General features: G+C 39.8%; 1 protein-coding gene across 2 annotated transcripts; it reads right to left on the bottom strand.

Annotated features, from left to right (window-relative positions):
* Positions 1-11: 11 nt before the first annotated feature.
* LOC124421986 (dexamethasone-induced Ras-related protein 1) lies at positions 12-27,905 on the bottom strand. 2 transcript variants are annotated; one of them, XM_046957820.1, is made up of 6 exons: positions 27,330-27,905; positions 10,257-10,543; positions 8,689-8,846; positions 2,655-2,874; positions 2,380-2,590; positions 12-2,120 (listed from the first exon to the last, which is right to left on the bottom strand). In XM_046957820.1, the coding sequence occupies exons 2-6, from the start codon at positions 10,298-10,300 to the stop codon at positions 1,908-1,910; spliced, it is 846 nt and encodes a 281-aa protein (XP_046813776.1). In that variant the 5' UTR covers positions 10,301-10,543; positions 27,330-27,905; the 3' UTR covers positions 12-1,907. The 2 variants fall into 2 exon arrangements, with proteins under 2 accessions (XP_046813776.1, XP_046813777.1); XM_046957821.1 differs by having other exon boundaries at positions 2,685-2,874; positions 27,330-27,900.
* Between the last annotated feature and the right edge of the window lie 81 nt (positions 27,906-27,986).

Genomic DNA, 27,986 nt, shown 5'->3' with positions numbered 1-27,986 from the left:
TACGGTCTGAATGGTCTTGGAGAAAATGTTTTTATTTCATACAAAATGCAAGCACTCACGCGGACGATCGCGATCGATCATGTCTTATTCTTGTCTTCCCTTTTTTTCTTCTGTTCTTTTCTCAAACTCGTACACGGATCGAATCTGAGAATCGAAAAAGTTTTCTTGCGACATACACATAAATGCAAGATATGTACGTGTATACAGTAAGCAGAATAGATAACAAGTATCTTGGATCTATAAGGTAAATCGTTCTTTCTTTTCTCGATCATATTTATTCCTATGTATAATAAAACGTTGGATATTTTTCATCGAGAGAATATGATGTATCTCAAGTTTATACGGATCTTTTTGGATTTTTCTTATCGCTAAAAGAGAAACTGTTAACGCATTTAATATCTTTGATCATTCTTTTTTATAATATGTAGAAAAATGTCCGATTTTACCAGATGATCCAAGTTATCTTATTTCTTTTTCTCACAAATATGTGTCGATTATATGAAACCATTAAAACGTTTGCTTTTAATATTAGATTTGTTATATGTTAACACAGAATAATACAAACCATATTCTATGCCTCGTGGATCTCCATAAAATTACGGATGCAGATGCGAAAGTACGAGAGTCGAGCGTTACGACGACGAAACGAAACGTAAGATACTTACGTTGAACGGATAGAAAGGGACGAAAGGGAACGTATATTTATAGTAGAGCAAGATTGAGATTACAACGTAATTGAAACGAATCGAATACGAATTTTATCATTCGTATTTATTCGAAGCGGATATTTCTAATGTATTCCTAATTGTTATTTAATCCCTTCTAATCGAAATATCTTTGGCCATTTTTTTCTGCGCGACGAACAAAGAGTGCAAATTTTCTTGCGTCGAGTAAAATACTTGCGCGGTGGTGGCTATCTAGGAAAAATCCTTTATACGCGTGTGTGCGTGCTCGTATCTCTTTGTGTGTATGTGTCTGTGTGTGTGTGTGTGTGTGTGTGTATGCACGTGTTCGAAATATTTGACGCAGTGCGTGACGTGTATGATGTGTTACTTTCGTGTTAATATACAGAGTGGCTCGGCAATCGTAGTACAATTGAGAAGGGGACGATTTCTCTTGAAAAAGTCATGAGCCCATTCTCGGTTCTATCGCGAATGTTAATCCACCGTGTATGTATTATTATATCCATTATCGTTATCTATTTACACGTATACGGTAATTGGTTCACGTCGGGCTGACGTCTATAGTAAAAAGAAATTCCCCTCGAATACATTTACTTTTCCTTATTCTTCTTCCGAAATAAAATTAAGAAACATTTTCGACTTGCCGATTTCTTTGCCTTTCATCTTTTTCACTTCTATTCGAAGATCATGATTTAATTAAAATAATACAAAGTGCGCTCTTAAACTTCTTCGAATTACAAAGCGATTCTCCCCTGCTCTCCCTCCCCCCCCCTCTCTCTCTCTCTCTCTCTCTCTCTCTCGTGAGAGAACGTACTTACTTTCTCAAACGCTTTTCTTCGGCTTATCTCGCTTTCTCCCATCAAAAGAGACGAAATATTCCGTTTGTTCCTTTCTCTCTCTCTCTCTCTCTCTCTCCTTCTTTTTTCTTTTTTCTCTTCTTGCTTTTTCTTTTTTTTTTTGGCGTGCTCATTATTATTTCAATCAGGCATAGTATTACCTTCGACACACTACGTTAAATACACTAGTGCTTTAATTAATTAAGGCGAGCAGCGTGGTCGGTTTTCCTTTCGTTTTATATTGATTTCTTTTTTCTTTTTTTATTATTATTTATAATTTGCGAATATCCTTTCTCGTTAAGCGATCGTTCTTTATTTGAAAGCTTTCCTCTTATCCCTTTTTCCGACGAAATTTCGATTCGTAATTTGGATTAATTTCGCGCAAATATCACTGTATAGAACAGGTTCTGCCGACTTCGGACGATCTCAAAATGATCCTCGATCCAGGTGTGTTGTTTTCGTTTCCAGCCGCGAGCGAGCACGTTTTCGTTCGCATGATCATCAGGTCCGTCCTTATGCTGGGCCGTCGCACGTTAGGCGCCACGACGCCGCAGGCGTCGCTTAATCGACGCTTTATGCTCAGAGTTGCCTTGTGTTTTGGCTGCGGACAAAAGTTTCTTACTTTCTAAAGTGCTCTTAATCCTTGTGCTTTCCATTTTTCGAAAATAAAAGAAAAAAAAAAAAAAAAAAAAAAAAAAAGAAAAAAACCATAATCGTTAGCGTAAGTTATAAACGTTAAATAAAAATGTACGTGAAATTTCACAGACAGTAGACATAAAAAGCAATCGATCGGATGGATCATCGTAAATGATTAATATAGAATTTTATCAAAGTTGAGAGAAAAAAATATTATTCATTACCTGCGAGGGCGGTAGCATGGTAGGTGAGCCAAAGGTAAGAGGAACTTTTCTATGATGATTCGGTGCCATTTCTAATGGTAAACCAGCCACGACGAAGAGCTGATAGAAAAGTTCGTCCACGTGATAATTCCGTTTAGCGGAAACTTCGACGAAAACGCAACACTCGTCCTGGCTCGCGCAATATTCCTCGGCTTCCTCGATCGTGACGCTTCTAAAACAGAAATGCCGGCAATGATCGTTTAGACTTTAGTCAAATATTTTTGTCTGATACGTACGTGTTGAACTTTAACACGATTAGAACGTACTTAGTATCCTTGTCGCATTTATTTCCAACAATGACCATGGGAACTTTCAAACTATAATGACTCTTGCTTCTGCTTTTGGTCGCTCCTTGGGCTGCGCTCATCTTCGTCTCAATGATCGCCTCTCGCAATCTGATCGCCTCCTCGAAAGATTCTCGGCAGTCCATACTAAATACCACCACAAACAAATCTCCTGCAAAGTCACCGAGATAAAAATTCAAATAGTTAAATTATAAATGATCCTAATGCTTTCGCGAATTTAGATTTACTTTCTGCTTTTTTTAAAAAAAAAAAAAAAAAAAAAAAAAAAAAACGATCGGTATTTCAATAGGTCGAGGTCAAAAGTATATAATAACAATGAACGAACGAAGGAAGAGCCAATCGATTATTTCTCGCTTTGGTGAACGCGAAAGGTCGTATCCGCGACTTTTTTGCGCGCCTGAAATGTCAACCGTTGAAAGGTTCTCGTGCTAAACAGTATACTTATCTACGTGTTTATAAAACACGCGTTTGATGCAACTTTATGCTTTTAAAAGAAATAACTTTTAAGATTTCATCAAAATACACAAATTGGAATTCGTCAGAGATCTATTAAAAATGTTTTCGTTGATAATTAATATTCATAGAATCCATGCGTACGCTCATCTTATCATCGTCCGATAAACTTTGTGCGAATTTTTCGTTAGAAACAAGAACGTGATAGGAAATTAAACGATTATAAAATTTTCGATCTCGATTGGAACGTTATTCGTCGAGAATAAGCCATCGTCGGAGCGATGAGTTTTCAAAGCTCTTTCGAAGAATCACTTTTTCGTGAGAGAACGTGAGTTCATACAAGTTCTTTGCGGGATTGAAGTATCGCGATTGGCCTGCTTTTTTCCTTTCTTCGGCTGATTAATATTCAAATTCTTTCGTTAGAAAGAAAGCCACCGCTCCGGCGATATCCGAAAAAGACTCAAAAGCGACGAAAGATTTTAAATCATCGTAGAAAAAAAGAAAAATTTCTAATCCACTAACGAAGAGGTTCTTTTGGTTTTTTCTTCTGTTTCTTTTCTTTTCAAATTAACATGTTACGTTCGGCAACTTTGGTAAGCTGCCCCCCCTATACATTGAGTACGCCATGACTAATGATTAAAATTTGTTATGCAAATGTCTATTGCCCGATGTTCTCTTATATAAACTGCAAAAGAAGTTCGATCGGTAAGAAGGATAAGCAACGTTTACAGGGCAACCGTTAACATTATCAACAACAGCAACGCCTCGTTCTTGGTCTTTACTGGTTTTGAGACGAGCTCGAATTTACATAGATAGCACAGCCTGACTAATTATTCACCGTACTCTTTCTACTTTGTTCTATCGCGATAAAAAAAAAAAAAAAAAAAAAAAAAAAAAGAAAAAAAAACAAGTACTTGTATTTTTTTGAATATTTTACGAAGCCCTTTTAGAAAGTCTCACGACCGTTCGTTCGAAAGTACCCGATGTTGATGTTGCCAATGATGTCACCTCGATTAAAAATTACGCGGGTGTGGATTAGCGCGAAAAGTTTACGAGATTGATGGTCTTACTCAAATCTAAAGCTCATACGAAAGTTTTCTATGGCGAACGAAGTTGACGTCGAACAGGTAACTTTGCGTTTGGAAACTGTTGCGTCCTACCAAAAGTGTAATTAACTCGAGCGAACTACTCTACGTATAAATCTAGGTCATAATAAAAAGTTCTAGGTCGTAAGAATTTTTCCTTGGTTCTATTTTGGATCGATTTTACGACCTTACCGATCGATCTACCAAAAGACGAGAACGTATTAACCATTGGCGGGATTTGCGAAAATTATGTAGTTGTTCCTTTTCAAAGTAATCTCGCGATTAATTTCGTTAATCGTCTCTCATTTCCGTTTGAATCTATGTAAAACTATCTTGGTCGGCCGAGCTCGGTAAAAGCTCGAAATATTTTTTACTCCTTTTACGAGCTTTTACGAGTTGTTCCGAGCGCATAAAGATTCAACAGTGTAATTCAAAGCGATATAGTATAGCGTGGTTAAAAGCAGCCGTTTCTACTGAACCAACGGGGTCTAGAATATGATCGGAATATAGTCAGACCTTTGCCTCGACTATACTCGAATTCTCGCGGTTAGCATACACGTAAATCTCGCTCGGTTAACGAGTTTGCCTAGTGGAAGATACGATTATCATCGAAAATTTCCTGCGAATGGTTCGGACGGCTAACATAAATTTACATTCGTTCGCATATCTTTGTTAAACATCGAAACGCTTTCGAATTTCATGCAACTATGGCGACCTGTACGATCTGACAAACATCGAAAAGATTAGTCTCTGCTCGAAGACGTTCTTCTTCCTCTTGCCTTTTAACCTAATAAATCCCATTGCGGTTTTGTTTCCGTGTTTCTCTCTCTCTCTCTCTCTCTCTCCCCCGCTACTCCTTTCGTTTTTTCTCGCTGCCTAGAACTTCCGTACCTCCATTACAACGTCGCTACTGGAATGTTTTATTTCTGAGAAAGCTCGCTACCTAGTCTCCTTGTCGCTTTCCCAGTTCCTCTTCTTCATTGTCTCGAACGATGATGTATCCGTCGGGTATTATATCGCGAAGCACGCTTTCTGATTCGAAAAAGGAATTCCCTTCTCTCGCACAGTCTCCATTGTCTTTGAATTGGGGTCACCGTTTCAGCGTTTGCGTGCAAACGCATTCCGTGCCCCGGACACATCTGACGGCTGTCGCCCATAGGTATTTATATACGTATACATATGTATATTCCTTATATTCCTGAGAAAAAGTATCGCGAGTTTAGCTTACGTACGATTGAGTTTCTTCGTAGTCCAAGAAGAACCGGCAAGTTCGTGCATCGTTCTTCGAGCTTTTTGACGACGTCTCGCGCATTACTCACGATTTATGCTCGCATAATCGTATATCGCATAAATGCGCTATATTTTTATTCATAGAAAGACTCGTCCGCTATATATTTCTTGTATACGTATACACATAAGTACTTATTTACGGTAGTCCGCGTTTTAGTATTTCATCCCAACTCGCTTCATGAAATGTCGTTCGCGCTTTCGCAAAGCTTTACCCTCCGACTTTTACGATCGTTCAAGTTTCACAGTCGAATCGGTTTTCAAACATAACCACTACGAGCCGCTTTCTGCGTTATCGTGTTCTAGGGTCAATCGGCGTACTCTCGCGGAATATCGATGGTCGTTTCTAACGCGTAAGACCAGTTCCTTCCTAGGTCAAAGGTGTTTTCAATGAATAACGATCTTTGACGAATAAAACCTTTGTAAAGAAAGAAAAAGGGAAAAATGTAGAAAGAGGACAAAAGGGAAAAAGGAAACATTGAAAACGGAATACGCCGAGAACAAGATCGATCTTGACGCAACCGCCCCGACGTACCTATTCGACGACCTCGACCTCGCGCAAGCCGATTAATTTCAGCGAGGGAAAAAATGCGAGCCGGTCGGTTGGGAACGATATGAAATCGGCCCAGCGAAAGGATCGAAATGGGTCGAGAGGGACCGACGTTTTTCTCGACTTTTAGTTCGGTCAGGCATGCAAATTTGATAATTCATCGGAGTGACATGTGGAATATCACGTGGTCGTCATGCCCGGTCTACCATACACGTGATCGTCCCTGCTTCACCTATCATTTATCACTGCTCAAGCCGGAATGATCAATACGCGTGCACGCGGTCGTGCACTCGGCCTTACATGTTGCGACCACGCGGACCCAGCGTGATACGATGCAATCTTACGATTCAGGAGAGCGAAAGGGAGTAAAACGAACGAGTGGACTAGTCGTAATTGGATTTTATCTAAGGAGAGGGTAAAATGTATTTTTTCATCGAGCAACCCGTATTTCGACGTATTTTACGACTATCGCCTCTAATAAACCAACACTCCGAGGATGAAATATTTATCTTATTACCAAATAATTTCACAGAAATTTGATATTACGGGAGTTCACTGCTCGAAGCGTATCACCGATCGTTTATAAATTATAATCATACATTTTATATCGAATTATGTATTTCATGCGGTAAATGCATTATTGTTACTCAGGCGCGTTCGACGGACTCATTGCTTTCCGTTTCCATGCACCCAAAATATCGTTACACATTTACAATATTCTAAACAAAACGTTCTGACGTTCGTACGGGTTATATCGTTGCTAAAAACGGAGTGCAAAGGTAGGACAATCGATTCGTCGAACGAGTACCGTGATATCGAAAAGAGAGAGAGAGAGAGAGAGAGAGAGAGAGAGAGAGAGAGAGAGAGAGAGAGAGAGGGAGCGCGTCGATTTTACATAAATATTGGTTTTTTTCTATCTTTTTTGCTCCATTCGAGCAAATATCTTTGTTAGACCGATAAGTGGTAAGATGAACGATTTGAAATACGGAAAGAAAGTTGGTTCTTTACGTGGTATTCTTAAAGATCTATCGTAGATAAAAATAGGGGATGTTGAGGAGATGAAGAAGGAGGTAGGAAAGCGGATAACGCCACTTTTCTCTCGCCGCTTATATTCGTCCATTTCGGTTTAGTGGCAGCATCTTTTCAAGGATCTTTGACGTTTCGAGAGAGCGAAACCTTCTTCATCTTCTTATTCTTTTCATGCCGATGCGCGCGAGTCCTTTATCGAGTTTCATTCATTTTTCCGATAGACTCGAAGGATTCTTGAGATCTGGATTCAGCGGGCGCGCGCGCGCGCACACACAATCACATAAGAGATACGAAGAACATTGGGCATACCTTAACCGCCAATCGCCGCGTCGCTCCCCGTTCGGATCTCATATCCGACACGGACTACGGGGAAACATTCGAATAACGGCGTCGTTCGTGGAAATGTTTTGTAGAATTTTCCTAGATATTTCGAGAATCGACGTACACGCGACGATATTGCGACTGCACGGCTCCCGTCATAAAATCTAGGACGCCTGAATACGCTCTGGAACTTCTCCTACCGCTTTTGCGTTTGTATAAAAGCTCGCTTTCCGTGCACGCGCAAGTAGAAGCGACACGAGCGAATATGCGAATGATCTCATGCCTTAAGTCCTTTTTGATCTAATTTTATAATTTGATAACGAAAGAAGAAAAAAAGAAAAAAACAAAATTCGCCTTCTCTATAAGCCGATATAATAATTCTATAATTCCAAGTCCCGTACCCATCGAGAAGATTACGTCGAGGCATGCCACGAAATACATTCGTGCTTTCCGCTCGACGAAGCTCTGGATATTATCTATATATGCTTCCTGTTAGATTCTACTTGGATACCTATCTACATATCGACAACGTAATATTAATGCATACCGTAACGCAGTTTAAACGAGTAAGCTTACAAGCTAATAAGTTGGGGATCGTGTACTGCACGTAGTCTCGCGTAACAAGTTCGCTCGCCAAGATATTGCGACGAGCCGCGAATGTAAACGTCTACGAGAAATGAAGAATGGTATTGGAACTAGTTACTAATTAACGCTTCCTTGGAACTTGTAACAAGTATACGTATAATAGTTTTCAATCGTTTACGAGTGATATGACGAAAAAGCATTTTTTTTTTTTTCTTTTAAGAGGATTTATGAAAAGAAAAAAAAAGAGAGAGAGAGAGAGAGAGAGAGAGAGAAAGAAGTTTAGCGAAAAAAGAATCGATCGGCTTTTTGGTTTATCCGAAGATGGCCGTATATAATATGTAAAACGTTGTAGATATAGTCGCGATGGCTTGTCATCCCTGTTTTTATCGGTAATCTCGACTAATCCTACTATGAAAATTTGAATGTCTCTCTGTCTCTCTCTTCTTGGAAACGGTGTTCCCACGGATCATTGAGATAACGTCGCAAAGTCGAGCCAGCTATTGTTTCGAGATAATACGCCGCTGAATTTTCCTGTACGAAATTCCCGTTACGTTCGAGCTGCGAGCGAAAGATGGGAAGAGGGTCGTTCTCGTAAGTGGAGAACAAAAGGTGTGGATGCTTTATCGTCGCTTTTCGTCCTGCGACTCGGACTTACCGGTTAGGAAGGATAATCGTCGCATGGCAGGAAAGGGATGGTTTCCGCTGGTGTCCAAGAGATCAAGTTGATGCACTTCGCCCCTGATTCTATAAAGCTTCCTGTGGAAATCCTCGATCGTAGGGGTGTAACTCTCTTCGAACTTGTTGGATAAAAATCTGAAATGGAATATTTTTTAAATTTGAAAACATTTGATCGATAAGCATTAATAAAATCGTCCGATTTGCGCAACGTACATTATCCTACATCAATCATCATCTCTCAGTCGTTTGTCAAAAACAATAGACTCGAGTTTCCATTTTCCACGACTGAAACTGTGCTCCCCTCGATCACGATTCTCTCACCGAAACGAGTCGCGTAATTACCCTGAAATTAGGGAAATTCACAGAGGCTCGACTGGGTCGCGGTTTGTCAATTTGACGTAACGAATAGTCGCAAAGGCGGAAATGAACAGCCTTGTCAAATACGAAATTGGCTAAACTCGCTTCGAACATTTTAAATATGTCTTCATCCTATTGCTTATACACATATGCGTTTATAATCACGATATGTTCGTTTCAATCTATTTACCCGATGGAATATATAATATAAAATTTATTTCGTTGTAATAGCCAAATATATTCATCACTTTCTATTTCTCTCCTCTGTTTGTCGATAAGACACGTTTATATCGCAGGCTTTTGACAGCGATTATAACGCCGGACGCGATTTGTATGCGCGGAACGTATGAATCGGTCGTTGTGTTAGCGCGATAATACGGCAATAAGGAAAATGCGACACAATGCATAGCGGGATATAATTTGCATCGATAAATACGACGGATTAATGGAATAATATCGTTCTCTACGTTATTAGTACTCGCTGAATGCTTCACGTGTTTCATTTCAATAGCCGATCGCGAAGAATCAGGTGATATATATATATATATAAATGCATAAACGAAGGAGAGAGATTTCTTTGAAAAGGATTTTCCGAACGAAGGAAGGAACGAACAAATCCTTTCATACGTACTTAGTCATTCTTATTGATTTCGTTGATTTTTAATGCATCGGATAAAATCGCGCATCGATATTTACTCGAGTATCCGAGAATCAAAAAATGAAGAGCAGTTAATCTGAAATAGTCCTCGTAACGTAGACTCAAGCATATATCAAACGAAACTCTAAGGGCAGATTTAAACTTCTCCATCTAACTTGGCGATCTTAGAAAGTTCAGTAAAAGTCGTTAGATCGTGTCGCTCGTGTCTCTCGTTACCTTCCTAGCGAGCGACGAGAACATAATGCTTTAATTACGCCCGTTGTAAAGCCCAAGGGCTTTTTTATTTTTTCTTTTTCTCATTCGCTACCGCAAATAACGGCCAAGGATGCAATTCTCTTCGACTGTAATGAGCTTTTTTTTCTTTTTTTCTTTTTTTCTTTTTTTTTTTTTTTTAATGTGTAAACGAAAACGCTCGGAATACGTTTACTTCGTATATACGGAATAGTCTGTATAATTTCAAATAAGAATGTTGATCGTAATGGAAACTTAGCTGGATGAAAAGCAAAAATATTCGTAAGGGATAGGATTACCGTGCTACAATGGCGGTCTTGCCGACCCTGGCGCTGCCGAGCATGACGAGGCGATAGCAATTGCGTGGTGGTGGTTTGCAGGCATCCTCCTGCGAAGAGGTCGAGGCAGGACTGGGGCTAACGGTGATGGGAAGGATGCCATCTTCGGCGCCGGAGGGCCCCTCCAGTTCGGGGCCCGCTTGTGCGCCTCGTCGACCACGATTGATCTTATGTTCGTTCTCGTCGATCGTATTTCCGCTTCTGCACACCCTCTCCACGCAGCAAAGAAGTCGGCGGCACGCCTCCAGCTGTAAGGAACACCGAATAAGAGGGCAAATCCTTTACCTTGAAATTCTTTTCCTCTCGAAGCTTGAGAATCACGATTCGAAATATTTCCATGCGGAAGTGGATCTCGCTTTGAAATATTTCAGGTATGGCCAGAAAGAGAAAGAGAGAGAGAGGGAGGGAGGGAGGTAGGGAGGGAGGGAATCTTCTTCCGTGATAAGCGAATTGAGAGAATTGAAGGAGCATCCTCTTTCGAGGGAATCTAAGCGTCTTAACGCACTACGGAATATGCTAACCAGCGGAAGAAGGTCGGCCCTTCTATGAAGAACGAATCGTTTCGATTGCTCTTTTCATTTTGTAGAACGCCTCGCTCTAATAATTTCATGATTGAATCGCTAAATTATTTTTAATTACCCGCCGAAGGATTTCGGTCGCGACGGTATTTCTAGAATTTAATATCGCAAGTTGTGCTCTCTCTCTCTCTCTCTCTCTCTCTCTCTCTTCCCACATGGTTTTCTTCTCTCTTTTCTTCTTGCTCGTTGTTTTTAGTTCTCTCTTTTTAGTCCACTTAAAAAAAAAGCCCGAGCGTTTAGGTTTTTTTTTCTTTTTTCTTTTTTTTTTTTTTTTTTTTTTTTTTTTTTTTATGAAAAAGTGCGACGGAAGCTAATAGAATATAGCTCTTGTAAAATCGCGTAATTGTTCGCGTTAATGTGCAAGTTGCGATAATCGGCAAGAAACGTACCGTTTGACGCACGAATCCCGTGGATTATGAAATTATTAGAATGTCGGTAAAACAGAAGAGAACCGTTATTGTTCCGTAATAACACTTTAACGCGCTCGATTACGGGCGTGGTTCGCGTTAATTAACAATTTCACCGAGACGAGTAAAACCATCTGTGATGTTCCGTCGAGAGCTTCGTTATCCCGTTGAACGTGCGTTGCGCTTCAACGGATTGATAAATGCCTTTGGCCATTGACGATAATCAAGTTACAATATTGTAATTTTAAGGAACAGCCAAGATAATGTATTTCGACGTAAGGCTAACTTTAAAGGTTAGTTAAGAACAGAATAGAACAGGTAGAAAGTTTCTTTGGAATGGAAGCCAAGGAATAAAATAATAATAGGATTTTAATGAAACGAAGAAGCAACGTCAAAAGATATTATCGATTGTTAAAAAGGGCCGGCGAACGGTAGGCTATGGTGTACGTTGAAAGGCTGTTACTGAATTCGAGAATGCAAAGTTGTCGCTTCTGGACAAGTCCTAGACATTCTCCAAAGATAGATCGCGAGTAGTCCATTTTAGAATGAGGAATTCACAGATGCGACCTACTCCCTATAAACTGAGAAATAATGGAATGCATTAAAGCTTTTGCAACGGCCCGTATTTCATTCTGAGTTTCTCTCAGCGACGCGAACGATATGTTGCGACAATTGTGATCGCTACGATCGCAACGATGTTCCTTTAGCTATTGGTTTTCAAAACTCCCTCTCTCTCTCTCTCTTTCTCTCTCTCTCTCTGTTCGTTCCTACTCGCACATCACATTACGACGAAAGAGCACGTTTAATAATAGCGCCTGTAACAATTATAATCCTGATGGTTCGTTTGGCGAGAGCCTCGCTTCTTGCCTATTATACGACAGTTCTCTGAACTATCGATCGTCTTCCTCTATTTCTTTTTCCTTTTCTTCGATAAAGCTACATTGGAACTCTCTTGTATTCCACTCTCGAGGAACACGTTCCTTACAGAACATTCGTATAAAACGTATTCATCTACTATCCTATTTGAGCGAGTCAAATGACAATCCATTTTTGCGAATATAAAGAAAGAAAATAAAGTTTCCATTATTTCTTTATCTCTTTTCACTTTTTCTTTTTCTCTCTAATTAAGACAAACTCATCTTCGGACGGTATTCACGCTCTCTCTCTCCCTCTCTCTCTCTCTCGAATAAATATTTATAAGACAATTATTTTATAAGGCGAGATCCGGACAGAAATGATTTATTATATTTGAGAAGTGTTCTATAATTTTTATCTTACGGATGGAAGAATTATTTTTCTTTCTCCCCTTTCTCAATTCCAAATGACTATGGTACTTTTTATTAGTAATAAAATAGTGTTACTGTTAAATGGCACCATGGTTTGCCCCGAACATATCCGACCGGAATACCTATGGATTATATTCGCTACTCGCCAAAGTACGAGGGATGTCTCGGTATAAATATTTAACGATTGACCAACGTCCATGTCGATCGTATAAAATCCTTACTCGTTTTTCTTTCAACGATGTCAAATGCTTAAAAGAATCTCATATTTATTGGTAATAATGTACGTGAAATAAATGGGATTGCGGTTATTGCATTATCAAAATAATCCAAGTTCTCGTGGAATCAACGAGGCGTGGTCCAATTCGAAAAACGTACGTGGTTATAAAGAGCAAAACGCGTAACGCAGAGGCGCTACGGGAACAATCAGGAGGGCGTTTCGCGTAAGCGACAAGTCAAACTTTCGTCGTTTATGAAGGATTTAACGATGCTCGACTCGACTCGACTCGACTCGACTCGACTCGATTCTCGGCTATGAATTAATTTGATAAAGCGAGAGAAGGTATCGTTTTGCGTATTCTACGTATAAACCTACGTAAATACGTACGTATGTATCTGTACGTATGTAGTTGATAGGTACGTTGGTCGATGAAACGTACGCGTTGCTCTCGCGTGGAACGCGCTAATTAAGAAGTTTCTTATAGAAGGAAAATTGCTGCGTTTCGTAGGTGGGTGGGTGGGTGGATGAATATCTCGCGCCATAGAAAGATCGCTTTGTAGTTGGCCGCTAATTATTGTATAGCTACGCCCCGGTCAGAATTATATCCTCTGGAAAGCCCTTGAAAAATATCGCCGAGAGTATTCAAGACAGAGAGGTATACTCCTGATTTCCAAGATTACCTCGTTCCGTTGCCATTAGCGCAATTTCCTTCATGAATATAATTTTATTATTCAGCGTGGAGAATAAGCGAAGGATAGTGGCCATCACGAAAGACAAAATTTAAGTTAAGACAAGATCGTTCGATCATATTTCTTCCTCGTTTCTCTATTCCTTTTCTATATTCTTAACCACCTTCATCTCGTTCAACACGCTCGAATTAATCTTTTCGCATTTCGTTCGATCGAGACTTTCAGCATCTCGATGAGATGTAAAGCTGGGATTGAATTCCTTTTGTTCGTAGCATTATAGTTTGCCTCGAGATTATATAAAATGCCATTGTACTTCTTCGTTTACCTTCATGTTAAGAGGTACCGGCTATTTAAGCGCAAGATGAAATGGTATTTGACCGAATCTGAAAAGGGAATCGATTATCGGGTATTCTTTTTATTTTATAGAGTATCTATCGAAGCAAAGATACGTCTCTCTCTCTCTCTCTCTCTCTCTTTCTCGTATTTTTTGTTTCGCAAAAATATTTTTGAAACGTGAAATATGCAAAATCTCTATTTTGTTCGGTTTCAATCGCAGTGAAAAAATATTGATGTTTAGGCGATTCGAATATCTCGCGGAAAAGAGAAAAAAAAGAAAAGAAAAAAAAATTAAAAAAGATGGCGTCGAATAGTCTCGATCACTTTTGTTGGGCATCGTATCGAGAGTGCCAATCGTTACCTTCCATTTCATCTCGATAAACGAAGCGTGGAATCGCAAAGAGAGAGTCTTTCGACCCTTACGATTCGGAGGGAGAAAAACGTTCGTTTCATCATGCTTGGATTCGAAAAGAAAGGGAATAAAAAGAAAACGAAAGAAAGGCCGAAGAGTTAGTTCGTCGACGTCTTGAAAGCAGACGGATAGAGAATAAGTCGAGAACATGCGTTTGCTTAAACACAGTAAACGTCCGTACAAAAGTCTTCCTAAACAAATTTAATCTCGTCTTCTTGCGAGCCTCGGGCCTGTTACGGCCCTCTTTTAGCCGTTTCATTCGCTGCGACATTTCACTCTTTTTTGTACTCGATTACCTTTCCTTTTATCTTTATGATTTAGATCCCAAACTTCTCTCTCTTCCTTTCCCTGCCTCCTTTTTATCGTCGCTACTGGAAACATCCGATCCTTTTAAAGTTTCGGAACGTCTAATGAAACACGTTATTCAATTACTTTTCCCTCTTAAAGGTCGTCAAGTTCTTTCGTGCGAGAGACGATGTTTGAAACGAGATAGACAAAGTTTAAAAAAGTATCTCGTTGATCCAAAAAATGGGACATAAACATGCCGGATAAGACTTAAAGTTTGAAAATTTCCTCAGGCGAGACCTAATCGTGTAGGAGGAATGCTACACCTTTCGTTCGGAGAACGCTTCAGCAATTTGATATATATATAAAAAACGGCATTGACGCGAGTTCTCGAAGGAGAGAAGGTAGAAGTAAAAGAAGAAGAATCTTGCACGCTGTGTTTAGGTTGTCCTAGCGAGAGTTTTATTGAATTTTATTGTTCTGGAAGGCAGACGGTCCGTGTCGCTCGTCGTATAAGCCGACGAGAAGTTTCTGGTGACACTAGCTACGTTAGGGAAAGAAGAACGGAAGAAAGAAAGGAAGAACGATAGAATTTATCGTCCTTTTATATATATATATATATATATATATATATATATATATATATATATATATGTATATAAAGAGAGAGAGAAAAGAAAAAAGAGCAAATAAAATTTCTCGAGCTGGATAGGTGACTGTAAATGTAAAAACAAGATGCAAAGAGAACTATCATCCATTATATTTGGATTTCGTGCCTATTTAAAAAACGCCACGTTATTTTCCCGAGGCCGTACTACGTTCCGAGTCGGTTAAACGTGACTCAATTATGACTCGGCGCGTGTACTCATAAATTGAGTCGGTGATTAAATTTTGCCATCTCTTCTCCTTGCCGTACCTTTCCTAAATGAAAAGCAACACGATGTGCATCGAAAAACGTGTCGCTGACAACTCGGAGTAATTAAAACGCATCGATCGAGCGAAACCGCGACGAAGCGTCGAATTTTCGCGTTGCGAATAATTAATAATCGCATGCGGTATAATTCGAAGAAAGAATAACGAGCGGGCTCTGTGAAATAATAATTAGATATTAGAAAATGAAATGAATAAAGGCAGATTATCGTCGCATCGTTTACTATTCGAGTTTGATCCCCTGTTACGATATTGCCAATACATTTTTCTTTTTTTTTTTTTTAATTTTTTTTTTGCTCGGCATGAGAACTTTTACGGGGAAAATTGGAAAACCGAGAAATTATCGAAGGAACGTTGTTCCTATATTGATGCTTCGATCGGCCGGTATTCAAACGAGCGTCCACGTTTACTATTTCGCGCTATTCCTGATCGAATCAAGCCAGATACGAGCCATGCGTGGAAATTCTTCACGAGCGCGCGTAGCGTATCCCGCGTAGTAACGTCGTTAGGTGAGATTCGCGAACGATTGATCGGAAAATCGACGACCCAGAAACGTGATCAGCTTGGAAAATTCCTTTCCTTTTGGAGATCATTTTTTTACATCTTTCCGTTCTCTCCCCAGAGTCATTTCGGAATGATCAACGCGGCCCAGAGCCACGGAAAAATAGCCTCGTAGTCTGGCACGAATTTATGGTACATAAAAAGCAAGGAGAAAAATATTCTCTCTCTTGAGTGGGGCCGATAAAGTGAACGTTTCCGTAACGTCGACTTACTTGTCTTGCGCATTTTTTTCCTTTATTTATACATACATACATACATACATACATACACACATACATACATATATATCACTTTTGTTTGAAATATTAATGGATTCATCGAAAGTTTCGTTATTAGTAAATATCGTGTACATCAATTTGCACGTATTACGAAATTCTTAGATGCCGTCGAATAAAATATTATCATTTGGCTATTCGAGGAACTTTGATCGATATTCCATGAGATTCTAGCACTGAATTAGCTCGAGCATAGTAGCCCTGGAGAATTAAATTTGTCGAACGAGACCTCGAACCTCCTCGTATTGATCGGTGACCATTTTGATCTGGAACATCGACTTTCCTGAAAGACTTCTCGAACTTGTAGAACGCTGAACTGATTTAGTTTTTTCTTTTTAAGCTCAAGGACAATCTTGTCCATTCTATCGATATACACCAGTCTTGAAATTCTTTTAGTTACGAAATCCAGAATGTAATTCTCTGTCTTTGATATTTATAATTCCTCGCTATCGCGTGTCTTGCTACAGTTGAAAGGGGATTTAGCAGAGCTGGTTAAATGTTATCCTCAAGAACGATTAAATAGATCCGTCACGATTCCAAGAGTTTCTTCCTACGAGCGTAATAACTTTTCCCAGCGGAAAACATGTCCCTCGCTTATGAACCCCTTGTAATTTAATTTAAAAAATTACAATAATGTTTGAATATAATTTCTAAAGGTTGGATAAAAATTCTAAAATTCGTGATCTTGGTAAAAAGGAAATCGTTCGGTAAGGCCGAGGTCAGCGAGTAGGCAAAAAAAGCAACTGTGGAAAGTTAAGACAGGAGGACGTATGTGCAAAGAGGAGTAGATACGTTTTACACAGCGACTCAGGAACGATATGCAAATTGTACTGGGAAACAGCAGCGAGCTAGCAAACGAGAAAGCCTCGTGCAAACTGCCGAGGAAGGTACGCTTATCTCTTATCTTTCCTTGTCCCTCTGGTGAACGAACAGCGAATGGTCTTCCGAAGAGCCAAAGAGGATTTGCATCCATGGTAGGCCATTCGAATGGGGACGTTAACGAGCGTTCCGTGATTCCTTATTCGATTATAATGTACCATGCGTTTCTTATTTAACCAGAATGAAAAAAGATCTCTTCTTTTTCTCCTCTTTCCTCTTCTTCTTCTCCTCCGTTATTTTATCCTCTTCATTTCCGCATTTTTCGCTCATTAGAATAACATCGAACGCGTTATTCCAATATTTCCTAAATTTATCTCCTCTTTTCTTTTCGTCGGAACGAACCTCTATTCGATTCCTTACCTGTTGCTCTGATAAGCCACGGAAATTCCTTGGCACGTCCATTCGCGGTTATCGATCACCTTCATGCCGCAGATGAATCTCGATGGTACGTTGCTGTTGTTATGTTACTGCTGCTGCTGCTGCTGCTGCTGCTGCTGCTGCTGCTATTGCTGGTGGCAACGATATCGATCGATTCGGTCTGTCTCGTGAACGCGGATCGTGTAACGAGCGTGTACATACTACATTTACGACTATCGTTGTAAAGTCGACGATAGACAAAGGGATCGTAGAGTTGCTTAGTAGCTTCTTCCTAACGTAGTAGCTTTCTCCTTCTCTATTTCTTCGTTGACATAGAATAACGTTGGAAAATGCACCTGATTACTCTGACCTGTACTCGGTGCATTTTAACGCCCTGTAAACAAATTGAAGATATTGCGACTGTTCGTCCAACGAAAGTTATAATGAGGTATAAAAAACAAAAAAGGACTAAAGGAGAAAAAGGCGAGCAGAGAGAGAGAGAGAGAGAGAGAGAGAGAGAGAGGCAACTTATTGATTTTACGATGAGCACGCTCGAAGAAAAAAAGGCAGGTCGTCGACACGTGGACGCGTACCATAGTCGCGTTAAAATTAAGAGAAAACAAAGGGTGGCAGGAGAAACGGATTATTCGGCTTAAACAATTATTCGCTTGGCCGTACCATTCTACGTAATATGTAGATATACAGCGCTATATACGATATATCATATGTGTACGTATGGTCTTGAATGGCACGATCATACGTAGAAATGACAGGGCTGGTCTTTCGTCGTTATATCATAGCTTGGCTATCCCCTCGATAATGTGAAGTTTAATCAAGCTAAGCGGATGTACCTGTCAATTCTTCCTAAATACGTGCATAACGAATGACACAGCCTCTCCCCTTTCTGTATGCTACGAAACATGCTTACGTAATTATATCCCGTTATTCCAATATACCGTTACCCATATCTTTCTCTGTACGAATCGGTTAATGCGAAGCAGGTGGAAGGTGAACCTTTCCCTATCGAGTTGAAACTGGCTGCTATCTCATCGAATTAAATCATTGAACGACGTCAATCTCAAAAAGACACGTGCCGTGTAAAACGTTCCCCAGAGAGAATATGAAATTTAATTATTTACGAACGTTCGTTCGCCTCCGATTTCTCTGCCTGTTTTACGAAATTTCTGTCGCTCGAAGTTTAATCGACAGGTACACGTATGCATCAACAAGGCTAACGCGCCTCATTTTTAACGTCAAAAAGCTTATCTGCGTTCTTAGGATACACAGCATTGCATACAGCGTATCAATTTATATTTCAACCAACCGGTTTCAAGAATCGACGTAGATCGATCCTTGAACGATTCTGATTGATCCCATTAATAACTTTTGTCGACGTTGATAGTTTCTTTTCTTTCTTTTCTTTTTTCTTTTTTTTTTTCGTTCATTCGCTTCTCAATTTATCGTCGCGCTAGTTATAAAATCAAAATGAATTCTACATGGAGGAGACATATGTGTCTGTGTTCATCCATAGGTATATACGGTATGGTGTAGGAAGGAAAAAGCCACGAGTGTATATAATTATGAGACACCTAGCGATCATTCCGCCCTATTTAATCCTAGGCTGCTTCGACTTGCAACCCTTTTGCCGACGGCAATCCGCGTAGATATCGTCGGGGAGACTTAGTACGTGAAATAGACGTTGGTGTTCGGGAACGAAAAAGAAATCCCTGCAGGCTGAATGCATCTTCTCTCTTTCTCTCTCTCTCTCTCTCTCTCTCGCTCTCTTTGTTTTTCTGTTTATTTCGTTGGAAGAGACTCGATAAACTCAATGTTTCGAATGAGTTAAATTCCTGAGGTTTTGCATCGCACGCGTCGGCTAGAATTCCGTCTGTATATGTGTGTATACGATCAAATATATGTATATATATGTATATTTATATATAAATACATATGATGTAGGATACGCGAGACCGATTAAGTTGGGCTTTCGATGTGGCCTTCGACGATCGATCGATCGGTGTGAATATTGCCGTTTCTCGGGCCCCTTGAGTATCGCCATCGTTGATCATATAACCTCGATGTGTCTATGAACTATGTAGAGAAATTCATTGATATACTTGTATCTACATATGTATGTAGTACATAAGGGATAAAGAAAACGAAATTGAAATTGCATTGGAAACTCTCCATCAACGTTTGTCACCTAAGATTAACTTTTATGGACGACAATATCGAGCGAGTTCTTAAGGTACGATAATCTCGAAGGACCTTTATCACTGAAATTCTGAGGATTCTATGAAAAAAGAAGGCAAATCTGCCAAGGTAGAAGAGGGGTACATTCTATACAGTGAAAAAGACGTTCTGTCGATATCGTTGTATTCTGCGGTATAATCCTCGGCCCAAGTGGAGTTATGAAAACGTAAGAAATAATGATGGTTCTTGCCTGACAGCTTGAAAGACGAGGATGATAGATCGATTAGGCCTATTTTTCTTTCGCACGCGATATAAGTCTAAAAATTTACTTTATCTTGTCGGTTTATGATCGATCTTCGTAAATACACGATTAAATGGATACTTAACGTGTGAACAAAAAAAAGAAAAAAGAAAAAAAGAAAGAGAAAAGGAAAACATTGTGATATATGCATGAATATAATGTATTTATTTCTCATTGGATATTCACGATGACGAAAGAAATCCTCAATGACGAGAACGTTGGTTAGAACGTTCGTTCTATGATAATTTAAGGAAGCAGGGAATCGTCACGCGTATGCTCGCGTTCAAAGACTAATTCCTCGAAGGATCGCAAAGGAATAGTTTGTATCTCGAATTTCATATGTTCCGCGAACGCGGCTGATAAAAGAAGAGTTTTTATCTCGTCGTTAACGCAATTTCTTGTGTCAAAGGGAATAGCTCGTATAGGTTGTGTTCAACGAAAGGCACGTACGCATCGGAAAGTTACGTATTTATTTTGGCTCGGAGCACTTGGCAGCGTGCTTCCCCTTCTTTTTAACCGCTTCGGTAATTACTGGAACCGCGTAACGTGGCTCTGGTCGATGCTTTTACGCCGCTGAGTCAACTCACTGAGACGCAACCCTCATCGTTGCTGTAATAAAACACTGCGAGTTTAATACTTTTCCGTATTTGTTAGCAAGTAAGACTTAGTCGATTCTACTAAAACTACCTCTGTTATAAACTTTACGCGGGATTAGCTAACTTTTGGCTAATCCCAACTATCATCTTGATTTGAGATAAACAAGATAAATACGAAGTGACAAAAAATGTATCTTTTCTTTGAGATACTACTTACGAACTACCAACTATTTTTCCCTAAATATCGAAAGAAACGAATCCTTCAAGAGGTCGTTAAATAGAACAAAAAAGTCCATTTTCGACTATCTAGTTCCTCTAACGAGAAATTTGGCCCAGAAGTCTGTTCCATTTTGAAATTGGATCTACCTGTTATCAGCATGGGGCGTAATGAGCTATTTTTCCTCTCTCTCTCTCTCTCTCTCTCTCTTGGCACAGTATCCGAGTGTTTAGCTTAGCAAGATGAAATACTCGGTCGTATTCTCGAGCACGAGTGCTTTTGCTTGCTGGCGTCATAATCTGATTGTCCTTTGGCCGACACTATTTCGCTTGGAAGTTAGCTCGGACTACCTTAGCGAGCAGCCGCCGCAGTTGGTGCTCATCGACAGTTTAAATAAGCGTTCGATTTATGAATTTATTAACTGAATGCAATTATTAAGGCGTATTGTATACGCTCGATAATATCATTGGGCGATGCTAATTTGAACACGGACTTTTCTGAATATACATAATGGGTGACATAAATTAAAAGCAACAAAGTGGGGAAAACTTTATAGCGTTCCAAAATCCAACAAAGTGCATCGACTTTTCTACTCTCGCTGAAGACCAAACTCTATAAGATGGACATTAACCGATATCCTCTAACCGTCGCGCAAACTTCAACTAACGCACACTTACACGAGCGCGCGTCCTTCCTTTAATCGGCTTAATACGTCGTCGACATTCGGTTTCCTTCTCGAGAAATATGTTATCGATTGAGAAACGATAGTCGACCAAATGGATGACTTTGCCCGATGGCGTAAATCATGTATTTTAACTCGTTGCATTATTCTCGTTTGAACATTGTTTCGGTTCAATCAATTTGTACTACGACGAATTTGCCCCACGGTTTCTAGTATAAACGTATAACACAGAAATAGTAAACGCATGGTAAACGCACGGTGCATTTGAATTATGTGGTGCTCGTAGTATCATTAAACGACAGCGGCCGTGTCGTGTCATAAAAATGAAATGGAAGAAAAGGAATAGCAAAAGTGTCTCTTCCTTCGAAAGGAAGAACATGAAAAGAATGCATTAGTTAATTTCCCAACAGCAAGAACTCTCAAGAAAGATGTAGTCCTTCGAAAGAAAAGTCTTTCGAAAGAATATTCAATGGCGTATATATGTATATGTGTGTGTGTGTATATATATATATATATATATATATATATATGTATACACATAGATATGTATATGTATTACGTTGAAAGACCGATGGAGAAATGCACGGTGTTATTCCGGTAGTAGCGAATTTACGAATGCGGAGAAATGCGGAGCGTTATACCTCGAGTATTCCACTACAATCCAAGGTATTCCAAGATTCTACAGATCGCAATGAGCAGACCTTTCGCAATCTTTATTTACTCGTCTCGAGACTTGTGCTTCTACGTATGTTCGATATCCATCCCTCTCTCGTCGGTGCTCGCGCTTGTACCAATAAAATAATTTATTTTTGCCCTCGTGTAGCAAACTAGATTGAACTTTCCACGTCCCCTCGTATCCTCTCGTGCCAGAAATTTGATGGAACAAATATTCTATGAGCGTCCTTTAAATCTTAATTAATCATCGCCATTAAAGTTTGAAATAAAGAAAAATACAAGAGAGCCGAACGAGGACGGATACTTATTGAATTCCTTGCCTTGGGGAAGAGAAAAAACAGAGAGGCGACGAAAGGTGCGTCTCGTTAATTAAGCGAATTACTCGGCCTCCTTCGTTGATTGGAAATTGCGATAGAATGAGATCGGGCGCGGCGATGCGCGTTTTCCCAGATGCCGCGAAAGGGATCTTCCTCGGTCTCGCATGCGAAGATAATAAGATCACGTTGGATCAGGAGAAAGAAAGAAAGAGAATGAAAAATTTCTTTCAACTTTGTCCTTGGCTTTCGAGTCTGATCACCGATCGAACTTTTTTGCTAGAAAGACGGACACGGATTCCGATCTCAAAGACCTAAACAATTTCTCTAGGCGTGCTTGGATTACAAGGGCGTAATTTAACTCGACGCGAACTTTGACGAGTTGATTCGACGAAGGGTTCGCGACGAGCGTGGAAATGTTATCTCATAAATTCAAGTTCGTAGAGAGTTTTCGTTCGAAGATTTATCGCATAACTCTCGATCGAAAAGTCGTTTCTATATATCGAAAGGGGAAAGTCAGAGAGTTGTGTTTTGGATCGTACGTTGCACTATGCGACAAGTATTTAGGTAGGGCGAAAGATAGATGGATAGATAGATAAAGAGAAGGGAGAGACCGAGAGCGTTACACCCCATTAAATTATTGTCAGTCCAACCGAAAACTCGTGCACTTCGTGCAGGACTATCGTTCGAGAGACTATGCACAAAGCACGTTTTCACAGAGAAGGCTGCTTGATGTAGCGAAAGAAATTTGACGTCTATGGATTACTGATATGGAAATATGTGCTTCTTCAACGCGGGGGGAATAGGCGTGCTCTTACCGAAAAAAAATGTTCGATCGTATCGCCAACGTCACGATCTTCTTTTTTTTTTTATTTTATTTTTTTGGATCCTACCTTCCGAGCACATCCCTGGAATAGTTATATCATATAATTTAGGCTGAAGTCTTTTACCACGAACTTATCATTAACTTTTAACGCGATATCTTCGATCTCGGTAGTCGCAAAAACTAGTTTGCAGTCACAAAGTACGTTGGAAAATTTGTTCTTTCGAGAAGCGTACCACGTTTCTGACGTTTTTTGACGTATTCACATACGAAACTTGAGATCGAGAACATGCTACCAGCGCTCTCTCTCTCTCTCTCTCTCTCTCTCTCTCTCTCTACTATTCTATCCTATTTCCACTTTTGCCCATGATACTTTAAAAATACTTGTAATATTTATTATCCGTGTAGATATTTTTCAGCGATTTTACAAATTCGGTATCATGCGAAAGATCGAATAAAAGAGAAGAGAGAGGGAGAGAGAGAGAGATTTCTCGCGTTAATGGGCGACGATATAATTCGATAGTCGTGTTCTTCGATAAAAAAGACTACTCTTAAAAGTTTCTACCGAGAAGAAGAGAAATAAGAATATAAAAAGCAGCGATAGATTATTTTTAAGAGACGAAGAAAGGAGAAAGAATTTTCTAGAAAGACGGCTAACGAGATATCCTGTATATTAATCGTTCGTGGAATTTTTTCACATCACTGTTTGCAATGAGATAATCGATATCCCATGTATGTTGAAGAATTTGCCACTGTACGATAGAAGAATGTATGGATCGATCTTGATAAATAGTTGCAATATATATCATTTTAAAGCACGATGTAGGGTAAATTTTATTTCGATCGATTGCATATGATTCGACGATATAAGCTTTTTCTCGAACGATATATAAAAAATTATTCGTCTATAGATATTCATCGATATCTCCTGCGAATGCGCTAAGCTTCGAGTAATTAGGAACGTTCGCGAAAATGAGAGATCGTACGTATACCTATATCGGATGCGTTCCGCCCTCCATACCATCCGTGGTGAACGAGAGTCAATCTGCTTATATCGTTTACCGATATACATATAAGTAGATACATGGTTCACTACATTTATATACATACATATATATATATGTATATATATATATATATATATGTATATATATATATATATATATACATACTCGATGTATATGTACGTAGATGATATAATGCACACACAGAGTCTGTGGTACGCGCGCATGCTCGCGTATCCTTGAAATCCACTAGCCAAGCCGGAAGGCACGCAAAGAATTTCCAGCCTAGCAGAGATCAAAGCACTTCGGTTATATGGGAATAGCTTGTATACCTTTTTAGACTACGCTCTATTATCCTATTATCACCTTTCAACGTTACCTCGCTATGCCGTTGCTCGCTATTTATAATGAATCGCAAAGTCGTGTTTCCAAGAAACCCCGGACTCAAAGAAGGTCCCGTTTAAGCGTCCCTTTTCCTAGAATTTATTATTTGTTTGGTTCGTAATAATTGAAAACGTAAAACTCTGAGAAAGTTTACTGCGGTATAACGAACCCAACCAAAATGATGAGTTCTCGCGTTTGTGACCTTTCGACGAGCGATTCGATATCGACTAGTCGTGGTGTTCGCATATAGTACTCTGCTACTCTTTCTATTTGCAGTTTACTCCGAGATTTAAGATAACGTATGTACCTACATTGAAAGCGGTCCAAACTAAATTGGAGCTTTCGATTGTACGACTTTTGATAGATGACTTTATAAAATGGATAGGTTCGTTGAGTCGTGAAAAATATCCGGGATTGTTAGAATATTTGGGTCAATTGTCAGTCATTTTACTTTCAATATTTACTAGAGAATAAATAGATTCGAAAAAAAATTGCTTTGGTAAAAATTTGTTGCAGCTCATTCTATATATTCTTTCATCGATCGCGTGACTCTGACGAGGTTTTCCTTTCTTCGAGGGGTGATAAACACTTAACTGCATTCTAAATAGACACGGAAACTCGACGTGACTACGTTTGTTCGGCCGTGCAACAAGTCGGATTAACAGCTGTTCCGACGGAGCGCGCTGGCTTATAGGCAACGCGCTGATATGGCATTCCTATTTGGCACAAGTCCAACGCTCCTTTCCAAACTTCCTTTCTCTTTCCCTTGAACTTAATCGCTATATTTACGAATTATTCGACTATATCGTGCGGACTTGGTTAATCTCGTGTTAAAATGTATTCGCTTTTGTCGAGAGAAAGATACGAAAGAAGCGCGAAAGAAAGCTAGAGGAATTTTATTGACGTTTTCATATATAATAATTCAAATGATCTCGTTCGTGCGTCTCTCCTGTGGTAAAATAATAGGAAGGTTAGTTATATAAAGCATCTCCGGATGGTATTATTCTTTCCTCGGGAGCGACAATAACGCGATCAAGGGGTGACGAACGCGTTTTACTTAAGCGTACGGACGGAGAAACTATCGGATTGCAAAGTTATCGTTTCGGAGCGATATATCCTGCTGCTATTGCTGCTAGTATTGCTGAATAAGTAAAAGGTCGAATTACAGGACGACGATCCCTCCCTGCAGGACATCCGTGAGGATAGCATCGAACGGATATTTCAAGTTCGATCGGATGTCTTGTCTCTGGCTGAGTTTAAAGGAGGATTCATTTGCGCCCCATCTCTCATTTTATCTCCTTTTTCTCCCCTTTGTTGGAAATAAGACCAAAGAATTCTTGTCTTCTATTATCCGACAGGTACAGACACTCAATTCTTTTCAAACATCGACATAGTTTGTAATTTTCTCCGTTACTCTTGTATCAAGCTGTATCGTTTCATTTCTTCTCCTCTTCTTCTTTCATCTTATGTCTTTGCCAGAAAGAATTAATCGTGAATCAATAGCATCGATCTCCGAGAGAATCCCGAGATCTACGTTAGATCCAAGAACATAAAGAATTATTTCTATTGAGTGACGAATCAGCAAGGATATTTTTTTCTTCCCTCTCTCGATCAATATTGACCGTAAATTATATCTTCGTTTGAATTTCTAATAATAGACCATCGCCAAGATTCCTGTCATTTGTAGAAACGTTTATATTACTTCGACTTTGTTTAAAGTATGTTGTTTGAACTAACGAAATGCGCAAGATAAACTCGGAATTGTATTACGATAGGTCGGATAACGATGACGAGAAACGTGACTTTCCAAGGGGTAAATCGTTTTCTCGTAAATCGTGGGAGTGAGTCTATATCGAATCCGATCGAAGTCTTGGAGGAAGCAACTCACGCTGGTAATAAAAGAGGATCCATCGAATTAGAGTTCTTAATAGTCGGATGGTTCGCTCGCTGCTAAAGCTTTTCCCTTTTTCTTCCATATCGTTCTATCGACGATAATATCGGGGGTGAAAAATACTCTTGACGGATAACGAAATGTATTTTTCGGCAATCTTTTTTTTTCTTTTCCTTTTCTTTTTTTTTTTTTTTTTTTCTATACAAAATAGCTAATTCGAAACGAAGCACGTTTGAAAAAGTTCGATCATGACAAAGTTTCACTCCGAAAACTCGTTAACAACTGTAGACAGAAAGAGTTATCTCATGGCCGTTAGAAGGAACGATCTTTCATCGTCTCACGAATGATCGTGAAAGACCATTCCGCAGTTCGATAATTTTTCAACTTTGTTTCCTCGTTGACGTTCACATATGCTCTTTGCGAGAAAGAGTATTTTTTCTCTTAACTGTATAAAATTCAACCAATGCGTATCATATACTCGAGAGTGAAGGCTCGTCGAGAGAACAAACGAGTACAAACGAGCGCGTAATAAATACGTCAACAAGTAGACGAGCAAGTAGACGAGCATATGGAGATATCGGGTCTATTTAACAAAATGATTTCGTCGAACGATCGTCAACCAAAACAGATTTTATCGTGTATTTACGTTACGTAGATGAATGTTATATCGAACGTGTTTTAAACGTTTTTGCTCTTTCGACTGAGAATCTTGTGTATAAAATATATCCAAATTGTTACTCACCTCAGGAACGTTGTCAGAGCGTAGCAGGACGAAAAGCGTTTGAGCGCGACCCGAGACATGCACGCCTGACGTTCAAGGACCCGTAGGAGGTCCTCCGCCAGTGCTCTCTCGCGGTCTCTCTCTCTCTCTCTCTCTCTCTCTCTCTCGTCCTTGCACGCACACACGCACACACGCACAGAGGAAATTGCGCGCACGCACACACGACCCAGACGCAACGCGCAGTAAAATGCGCTTTCCCTTCAAAAGAGCATCGACCACCGCTCGTCCTTTTCCCGGACTCGTCGACTTTCCTGTTGTACCGTACTCGTTTCCTTCATTAATCGAAAGTTGTGCGATGGCTGCGTAGATCGTAGCGACACGCGATTCACCGAGGACACGAGGTCTCTAATAGTAACAGTAATAGTGGGTAGTAGTAGTCGTAGTAATAGTAGTAGTAGTAGTAGTAGTAGTAGTAGCAGTGATAGTAGCAGTAGTACGTAAGAACGTGTAAAGTATCGTCCAGCGGTCGCAAGAAACGACGAAGCGACGCCGGTGCGAAACGCTGACTGAACCACTGGCCAAGGAGAAGCGAACGCGAGGGGTGCTCCGAGCTCTCCCTCCTACCTTACCCTCTACCTCTCATCCCCTTCTTGCCCTCCCTCCAGCTTCGCGTACACA

This window comes from Vespa crabro, chromosome 2 (genome assembly GCF_910589235.1).
Source record: "Vespa crabro chromosome 2, iyVesCrab1.2, whole genome shotgun sequence".
Classification (NCBI taxonomy): domain Eukaryota; kingdom Metazoa; phylum Arthropoda; class Insecta; order Hymenoptera; family Vespidae; genus Vespa; species Vespa crabro.
This window is presented reverse-complemented; position numbering and strand designations above follow the sequence as displayed.